Here is a 10,272-nt window from a genome sequence, read left to right as displayed (position 1 = left end):
GCTTAATTACTAGCTTAGATCTGGTAACTCTGTCACTATCCAGAAATTTCAGTGTCTGGAGCACTTTCTGTCCCCCTCAAAACTTTCCCCTCCCTGGGTTGCCTTGAGAGGCTTCACCAATTCCCTGGTGAACACAGATCCAAACCCCTTGGATCCTAAAACAAGGAGAAATTAACCATCCCCCCTCCTTTCCCCCCACCAATCCCTGGTGAGTCCAGATCCAATTCCCTTGGATCTTAAAACAAGGAAAAATCAATCAGGTTCTTAAAAAGAAAGCTTTTAATTAAAGAAGAAAGGTAAAAATCATCTCTGTAAAATTAGGATGGAAAATACTTTACAGGGTAATCAAATTCGTATAGCCCAGAGGAACCCCCTCCAGTCTTAGGTTCAAAGTTACAGCAAACAGTGGTAAAATCCTCTCAGCAAAAAAGGGACATTTGCAAGTTGAGAAACTAAAAATAAAACTAATCCGCCTTGCCTGGCTATTACTTACAATTTTGAAACATGAGAGACTGATTCAGAAAGATTTGGAGAGCCTGGATGGACATCTGGTCCCTCTTAGTCCCAAGAGCGAACAACCAAAACAAAGAGCACAAACAAAGACTTCCCTCCACCAAGATTTGAAAGTATCTTGTCCCCTTATTGGTCCTCTGGTCAGGTGTCAGCCAGGTTCACTAAGCTTCTTAACCCTTTACAGGTAAAAGAGGCATTAACCCTTAACTATCTGTTTATGACAAGGGTAAACAAGGTTGGTGCATAATCATTACTGAGTGTTGGAATGACAACCTATTTATGAGCTTGTACTATCCAGGGGGTTACTGAGCAGTACACGACACACGTTTCTAGGGAGAAGGCTGGAACTGAAGAATATGTGGGTATCACCCTGTATGTAATTCATGGATAGCTGAGCACAGTGTTCATGTATTCATCTGGGAGTGATTTTACATGCTAGTGGCTGTGTGCCCACAGAGTACGGAGGGGTTGCTGTTCACCAGGAAAGCAGTGTAAAAAGCATCTTAGGCTGGGGAGCTAACGGGACATAGCAGTCCAAATTGCACCCTAGGGAACGTCATATCTACAAATCAAGATTTCATTGAAACTCCCTGGCAGTATTAGGGGTGATAAGAGGGATTTTTGCCAAACTAGTTGCTTTCAATAATATAAAGAACAGGTGTATTAGTGGCACCTTAGATACTAACAAATTTATTTGAGCATGAGCTTTCATGGGCTACAGCCCACTTCATCAGATGCCTAGACTGGAACATACAGCAAGAAGATATTTATACATACAGAGAACATGAAAAGGTGGAAGTAGCCATACCAACTGTAAGAGGCCAATCAATTGAGATGAGCTATCATCAGCAAGAGAAGAAAAACTTTTGAAGTGATAATGGAGATGATTCATAGAAGGTGTGAAGATACTTAACATGGAGAAACAGATTCAATCAGTTACTGGGAATGGTTGGGCCACTACACTAATTGAATCTATTTCCCCATGTTAAGTATCCTCACACCTTCTATGGGTCATCTCGATTATCACTTCAAAAGTTTTTCCTTCTCCTGATGATGATAGCTCATCTCAATTGCTTGGCCTCTTACAGTTGGTATGGCTACTTCCACCTTTTCATATTCTCTGTATGTATAAATATCTTCTTGCTGTATGTTCCAGTCTAGGCATCTGGTGAAGTGGGCTGTAGCCCACAAAAGCTTATGCTCAGATAAATTTGTTAGTCTCTAAGGTGCCACAAGTACTCCTGTTCTTTTGGCGGATACAGACTAACATGGCTGCTACTCTGAAATCTTTCAATAATATACTTTATTTTGGACCATGCAAGCAGAAAACGGTCTCCTGATTGCACTAATCCCCAAACCATACCGGCAGCATAATGTTCTCTCTCCTGTGCAATGACTTAACTAAGGACCTGGAAATGTCTTGCTGCAGACTTTACTTTTGCCAGGTAAGGAATGTTTTAGAGAACATCTTAAACAAATATTTATGTAAACAAATTTGTTTTTTCAGCTCAGGCCTGTGGATGTGAAGGTGAAGGCTGCATTCTGAGGCTAAGTCTACACTGGCAGCTAGGGGTGTGATTCCCAGCTTGCATAGATATACTTGGACTAGCGTGCCAAAAACAGTAGTGTAGTCACAGTAGCACAGGGAGCAGTGGCATGGGCTAGCTGTCTTGAGTACTTACTCATGGGGTCCAGGTGGGTTTGTACTCAGAACAACTACTCTGTGCTGCCTCTCACTGCTGCCCATGTTACCACAGCTACACTACTATTTTTAGTGGACTAAGTCTCATAGAAATAGCACAAGTATGCCTATGCGAGCTGGGAATTACACCCCTAGCTCCAAGCAGAGACGTAGCCTTAATGAAGATTTTAACCTACATGTACACCAGTGTAACAAGTGCTTACTCAGCCAGAAAGAGCTCAAAGCATATTACATATATGGGGACAAATCCTCCCTCAAGCCCATGTAATCAGGCTGAACACTGGGATGGGACAAAAGATCCCTCACCCACCACTGCCCTGGCTATAGAGTGCCAGTAGATATGTTCTCTGACAACTACTGCAGCTCTAAAGCTGCAATAGTCTCCCTTCCTGCTGGACTCCTGCAGAGGACAACAGCTAGTGGAGCCATGTGGTAGTGGCTCCACCAAACCTGACCCCACTCCTCCCTTCCTTTCCTCCTGTAAGCAACTGCACAGGAATGCGGAGAAGAGCTCTGCAGCATAGACACCAGAAATCCTACCCTGCTTTCCCATGCTGGTTCCTCTGAAGGCAGAACTTTCGGCTGCAAAGGAGAAGAGACAGGATTTAGTCCATAGGAATAGCTTCACCACCAATGTAATGCAGCCATCTCTGGAATGCAACCTGGCAACAGTACACAGCAACACTACATATCCTGTTTAGGATCTGGGAAGTGACAGTTGTACACCTACGCACAGTGTACTTACACATCTGTATACAGTCTATTTTAAACTACAGAAATATATGTGGTAGGTACATACTAAAGAATCTACTCCTTGGCCAACACATGAATGTATTTCCCATTAGGGTTAGTAGGAGGAACACTTCGAAAGGGGAACAGACACCATAATGTGTATGCACTTAAAACCTGATATAGAAAGAGACCATTGTTTTCCTTGTGATCTGGAGGTTAGTACCGCAAGCAAGAAAAGTATTCTTAAGAAATGGGGTCTAGATTTTCCAAAGTGACTAGTAGTTTTAGAGGCTGATTTTGAGAGCCGTTAGAGGGTCTGGACTGTTCAAAAATCAGGTGCCTTTAAAAGGTCTCAGATTGGGCACTGAGAAACAGACACATCCAATGTCACTAGTCAGTTAGGAAAATTTAGGCCAAAGATGACTTTTTGTGGTGAAACCCTACCTGTGTCTGTTCCTGCTGTAAATGGTGGGTTAGGCATGGTACCAGAGCAGTGTGTGTTTTCTGGCCTCCACGCTACATTTTTTCTATGCTCACTCTTGCTGTGGTGCTGCAGTGGGAAAAAGCCAATTCTATTACCAAAGAAAAAGCAATGGGACAAATCAGTGGGCTACAGACCAGTACTGTTTCTAAGCTGACAGTGCAGTTTGGGAGCATGCATTTGATGAATTGGCTTGAACACGAGAATATGAAAGGTCCAGAACACTTGGATGTAATAATCCACCTCGGCGTTTTGGCTTTAATCACCCTCAGGCCCCAGGAACTTGCATGGAAAGACTAACAGACCATTGGGCTGATCAGGAGCTACTCCCTGGCTTACATGGTATGCTGCTGTGGAGAGGCACTGAAGGGTTAAACCTCTGGTCCCTAGTGCTGCCAGGCAGGAACAGTGTAATCTAGGGCAGAATAACACTTCATTAACAGAGAACAGCCTGAAAACCAAGTCAGCTGGATGGGGCCATATAGGTAGGGGAAAGCTGAAAGAGACTGTATAAAACAGGGATTCTCAAACTGGGGGTCCGGACCTCTCAGGGAATCACAAGATTCTTATAGGGAGTAGCGGGGGTCGTGAGCTGTCATCCTCCACCCCACATCCTCCCTTTGCCTCCAGCATTTATAATGGTGTTAAACGTATAAAAAAGTGTTTTTAATTTATATGGAGGGTCACACTTGGAGGCCTTCTATGTGAAAGGGGTCACCAGTACAAAAAAGTGTGAGAAACACTGATATAAAAACACTCCCACTTAAAATGCAGCCCCTCCTCGCATACTACCAAAGTCTCAGCAGAGGATTTGATAGCATTGTCCCAGTTAGCAGCTGCTGGGTCCAGGCTCACTGGTCCTGGGAGCAGCGAGTGGGTCTGAATGGTGTTTTTTGGCTCATTCTTTCAGGCCTGGCTTGTTTGCTTCGCTTTAGTCCTGCTTCTCCTCTTTATGCTTCCAAGGGTAGATCAGCTCTCCAACAAACAGCTTCTTGCACAGAGAGCTCCAGGAATCCTTAGGGTAACAAGCATAGCTTGTGAGCCTGTAGGTCTGCACCACGCTGCCATAGGACAGAGGGTTTATCTGGAAGTAGAGAAGGAAGAGGGACAATGGCAATGAAAATGGGTCATGGTATGAACTGTGGACAACTGAGGAAAGCGAGAGGGTGTGTGTGCGCAATTCTTCCTGCCTCTGTACAGTCACATTAACACCCTATTAGAATCTCCCAGCTATACTGCTGCACGCTAATGGGTTAAAAGAGTTTGCTGGCTATGTAATAATACTTTGTTCTTCTACAGCACCTCCTACCTGCAGATCTCAAATGAATTTAGCCTCACAATCTCTCTGTGGAGAAGGAATTGTTACCCTCATGTTACAGATAGGGAAACAGAGGCACAGCCCAAGTCATAAGCCTGTTTTAGAGCACTGCTAAGGTTTTATCTACCTGACAAAATGGAACTGTACTGGAACCATGTCCACAGACATGGCATTAAATAGAATACTCTTTTGGGGACACATTTTTACAGCACTTCTGTGGAATATACCAGTAAGATTGATTAATTATTGGCTCAATCCTGCAAGAGGCTGAGCACTGTGGCACCGATCCAGCAATGAACCTACGTATATACTAAACTCAGCACCTGTTCCACCTTTTGCAGCATCAAGTCCAATTAGAACTGGATGCATGCCACAGAACATTTCACATGACTAGTCAGTAACACTTTAAAATTAATTCTCTTTGGTTAGGTTCACATCTCTTTCATATTTGCTTTGTACCAATTGCTAGTGAATGAGACACGTTCAGGGAAAAATAATTTTAAGTGAATACTGAGCAGATTCACAGAAAGCTAGGTTTCAATTTGTCAAGATGAGCATTTGCAGCAGAAATCTAAAAGCTGTACTCATCCAGTCAGGGAACAGAATCGTACTATGGGATTTGTCTGTCTAACCCAAAAGAACTAATGCAGCTCAAATTTCAAATACTCTCAACCTCCAGACCAATAATTAATCACTGAAGTTATTGGAGAGTAATTCTGAATAGATTTAATCTGTTCAAGATGGGGATCACGGGGAATCTGCCAAAAGAAAAAGACGCAACATTTGAATAACTTTATTACTAGCTATTCTCCCAGCTCCAGCCACACTGTTAAATCTTAGATGGAAACAGGTCCATTTGGGGAGGACGACAAGGGATTGTTGCTAGGGAAGTGAGCCATCTTGTACATTCACTTGGTGGCCACTGACTATTTGGACACAATATTCCTATGCACATTTAGTTGAAATGTACATCTGTGTGGAGGACTGGTGGCATAGGAGTGAATTTCACCTGCTGAGGGATAAGAAATGGCTTTCAACACAGCACAGCATAATAGTATCTTACTGTCATGTTTTAAATTTAAAATAAAACCAAAAAAGTTTTGTTAGGGAAGTTGCAGTCGTGAGTTCCTTTTATACAGTCTCTGTAGTTCAAGGCTATATAAACTGATAAAATACACCTCCCTTGTTTCATAATGGAATAGTTCCCTTTTCCCTTCCTCTTTCGCTTAACCCTTTCCAAACAGCTTGTTGTGGAAAAGGAAATTTCTTGGTGAATGTGCAAAGAGGGATCAAAGTTGTAAAGAAGTCAAATACTCTAGATCCCCTTTTATAAAACTTGGCTGCATGAAAATCAGGGAAGCCAATAGCTAGTAACCAGGAGTATTATTTGATATGTTTACAGAAGACATTATTTTAAAACCCAGTGTAAATACTAAGTTGCACAGTGCTTTTTGGAGTGAATTAAACACCAATGGAATCTTCCTGCCCTCATCAATATACTTGTATTTGGATTCTACATGCTGATGACACTGAACTTTTTTTTTTAAATAAAAAAAACAATCGTTTGCTGAATCCCAAGGGAAGTAAGCATCCTCATAAACCAGCTGCAGAGACAGCCAAATTCAAATTAGTCTACAAATCATTTTTATTCTATCATGACATTGTCATAAGTTTCTGATCTGCTGCCAACTAGATCAGCTTAGTGCCCAGAGACAGGGAGAATCATCAATCATCCAGGTCTTATATTTTGTACGTGTGCGCACAATTATACACACACCCAAACTTTGTCCCCTTTGGCACAGTGTGGGGAAGCATTGCTTCATGGCGTAATGAGGCACATGGGGATAATAGGCAGGTGGCACAAGGCAAGACTATCATGGAAGCTGGGGACAGAAATAGCATGAGTTGCTACACTGAGAGCTCAGTGTAGCACTGTGTGATTTTTAATCTGTGTCAAAATAGGTTTCCCAGATTTTCATGCTGCATATCCTGATCTGATAGTGGTAAGGCCCACCGGATTTCTGAGACAGGCTTGCCTGGCATTACTGTCCCCATACTGCAGCAGAAAGCCACTTTTACTGTGTGCTGACCTTTCGAGGTGGGACCAGGATACAGAGGGTCTGTCTATCCAGGCCTTTCTGAACCTCTCTTGATACAATATATGGTGCCATATGTTAGGAAGATTCCTTTCTGTGATGGGCCTATTGACCAAGATCTTATTGTGCTCACCAACTAACTCCTTGATCTCTTTAACCTGGAGCAGCCACAACCATGCCGCTATAATCACTGGGGCCACATCCTCAGCCCCATCATATTGCCTTGCATCTCTCCAGTGGCATAAAGAGAGCCGAAACTGTGCACACCTTCCCTGTGGGGGAGATCCCTGTGAGTGTAGTCAGAGCAGCTGCCTCTTATGCCATCCCTTGGCCCCAGCAGAGGAAACAGGCACTATGGTCAGAGCATACTCTAGCTCTGCTATGCCCAGCTCGTGGATGGTACCTGGAGAACTGTTGCCAGCTGGTGCAGATTAGACTAGCTCCAGGCTGCTCTATCCTATGTGGAGATGCAAGTAGGAGTTAGAGTGCGGGTGGAACCAGGTGAAAGTATAGATGAGTTGTAGCTGACTTCTTGATGGCCCCCTTTCCACTGCAACAAGTGGATCTCAGCTGCAGCAAAGAAACTGGCCCACTGTTGTCAAAGTCTTGCTTCTTGTTATTCTACTGACCAGCGGACTGTACTGCAAGAATGGACTAGCTCTGCAAATAGTGATCAGGAAATAGAGATCCCCCAATTGCTTCTGCACTTGTAATAAGAAATTGCCACCATATCAGCCCATTTTCAGAAAAGCCTTCCTTAAACACCTGTTCCTTAGAGGACAGAAAATGTAATATTTGAGAGACAGCAAGGAGGAGACTCCTCCCTTCAGCTCATCACACGACAATCCCGAGATGAAATTAAGAACATTTCACAAGGCAACCACACTTCTTTTCCTGTCTACAAAGAACCAAGCTGACTGGCGCATTAGGTAGCTCATGCTTAGCAGCTCATCTGGAAGGGAAGGCCCTCTTACTAGAGCTGGGTTTTGGTTCTCCTTAACTGTTTGCTACTCTGGTGGAGCGTGGCCAGTCTTTTTTGTCTCTCTCAAGGCACAGCATTTTTTAAAGCACAGCTGCAGACATCAGGGCAGTGAGATAATGTTAATCACAGACGTGATGGACCATCATTACTCACAACTATTCAAGTTTCATTTTGTAACATACAGAATGCTGCTTCTTATGTATAATGCTTCATTAGAAGCCAACCAGATGAACACAAAAGCAAGGCACACTAGCTAGGAGCGATAGACTGCAGCATCAAGGTGAAATGTACTTTCTCCCACCTCCATATCCCAGAACTCCACTGAAACTTTGGAGATGCTTTTCCCTAGAATTCCATCTTGGGAGAGCTATCAGAACTCTTTCTTAAGCAGTCAGACTCATAGGGACAGTCCTGCTGGCAATCCTATAGCAGAGGACACAACTGTGAGCACCAAGCAGCCTGTGGTTTACCTGCATTAAGAGTCGAAGAGGTTTTCCAGGCTTCTGTTCAAGGACTCTGAACTTCACGCTAGCTGAAAAACAAAGAAAGAACCATGATGGAGGAGAACAATCTCCATTCTCTTCTTGGATTAATGAGTTAAAAGGGATTTCCTAAAAGTCACACAAGAGAGCAAGCGTGGGGATCATAGCAAGGGAACTACAAAGATCTATATTTGCTCTTAGTATTTCAGCAAAAACGGGGAATGCTCTACCCCATGTAAATGAGGGACAGAAAGCTCTCCTTTAGTCATTTTTCATATGGCTACTGTACATGTATATGTTTCCCTTCTGCTTGCAGACTAGGTGGGGGTAGGCCTGTGATAGTGGATGACACAAAGGCATTTGAGTAAATTCAAAACAATCAATGACTATTGACCACAATGAAGCCATTCATATATTTTCAGCATGCTATTAACCACCGCAGCTGCCACTCCAGTTTTCACTCCTGTATTCCCTCCAGGGCTCGCTAAATCCCACAGTACTTTAAAGTCAGACAGGAAAGATGGTAGATCCAAGCTATGACATATTCTACACAAACAATGCTTAATGTAACATTTAGAAGAGGGAGAGTACAGTATTTTGCACTTTATAGAGGGGCCTTTCATTGGAGGTTCTCAAAACACTTCCTGCCCCCCTAGAAATCAATCCTCAGAACACCCCTACAAAACAGGTCTGTTATTATCCCCTTTTACAGATGGGGAAACTGAGGCACAGAGAGCTGCAGTGACTTGCCCAAGGTCAGTTGTAGAATCAGAAATAAAATCCTTTATATAAGTACTTGTATGGCCCCATCACCATAGTATCTAAGTGCATCCCAAATTTTTTAAAAACAAAAATAACCTCTCCCTGTTCTTAATCTTTAGATTAGTTTATAGTTTGATTGTGTATGTGTGTAGAAAATTAAGGGAAAGCTAAGTCAAAGGAGTATGACATTTAAGTTCTGCAATTGGTGAGGCCTGCGGTCATTCTTGTCTCTTGTTGGAGTGAATTCCCTTGTCTAAAGTCCAGCTCCTGTGTAAAGCAGAATTTACACAGCAACCAGACCTTAGAGTAGAGAATTCACCCTCCATATGAGCCTCCCCTATAGGATGACAGTTTCACTGTTCCAGTGAAAGGTAAATGTCTTGGAAGGTCATGGTGATGGAGGAAGAGGTGTTTCTCATGTAGCTATGGCCAATCCCATGGGGCACTTTGACTATCAGGAGAGAAACCTTGAACTGGATTCTGGCTTAATTGGGGAACCAGCATAAAGCAAAGCACCAGGATGATGCGTTCTGGTGATCTGTGTTGCTAAATAGACAGGCTTCCACATTTTGTAGCTTGTGGCTTCATTCTCAGATGTAAGGAGTTTCAGTAATCAAGCCTGGCGGTCATGAATGAATGGATCGCTATGGGCAGGTCCCTATCCAATAGGATGGGGCACACTCTTCTGGCCAGACACAGATGGTAGTGGGCATTTTTTGCTACCGTGATTATTTAGGCATTCAACAGCACCAAGGAATCCAAAAGGACCCCAAGGCTTTGGACTTAAGAAATTTGAGGGTAGATTCCCTTGACAGTGCAGAGCGTTACAGAGCAGGCAAGATCTTTGAAGCACTTCCATTTGCCAGCCAGCATCACCTCAGTCTTGTCTGGGTTCAGCTCAAGCCAGGAACTTGTTGTCCAGGTGTTTATTCCAGTCAGTCACTGATGAAAGCTGGGAAATGATGCAGTTTACATTTGTCATAAAGGAGATGTAGAACCGGGTGCCATCTGCAGGCTGCTGGCACTTCAGCCCACATTGCCTCAGTGGCTCCCGGTGGTTTCATATAGATAGTGAATAATACCAAGCAGAAGACTGAGCCCTGCAAGGGCCAGCAGGTGAGGACTCTGGAGAAGGAAGAATGGTTGCTCACAGTGATGTTCTGCGTTCAGTCTGACAGGATGTCTCTTAGCCATTTCAGGGCAC

The 10,272-nt window shown here is 43.5% G+C and overlaps 1 protein-coding gene across 3 annotated transcripts in view; it reads right to left on the bottom strand.

Moving 5' to 3' along the window:
* Positions 1 to 261: 261 nt before the first annotated feature.
* The window catches only part of PIGQ (phosphatidylinositol glycan anchor biosynthesis class Q), a 50,986-nt gene continuing 40,975 nt past the window's right edge, over positions 262 to 10,272 (bottom strand). For all 3 annotated transcript variants that reach the window (XM_050968226.1, XM_050968225.1, XM_050968224.1), the window contains 2 exons: positions 8,295 to 8,356; positions 262 to 4,512 (listed from right to left, as the gene is read on the bottom strand). In XM_050968226.1, coding sequence (XP_050824183.1) covers positions 4,360 to 4,512; positions 8,295 to 8,356 — 215 coding nt within the window. In that variant the 3' untranslated portion in view covers positions 262 to 4,359. The remainder of the gene's footprint in view (positions 4,513 to 8,294; positions 8,357 to 10,272) is intronic.

This window comes from Gopherus flavomarginatus, chromosome 9 (genome assembly GCF_025201925.1).
Source record: "Gopherus flavomarginatus isolate rGopFla2 chromosome 9, rGopFla2.mat.asm, whole genome shotgun sequence".
Lineage (NCBI taxonomy): Eukaryota > Metazoa > Chordata > Testudines > Testudinidae > Gopherus > Gopherus flavomarginatus.
This window is presented reverse-complemented; position numbering and strand designations above follow the sequence as displayed.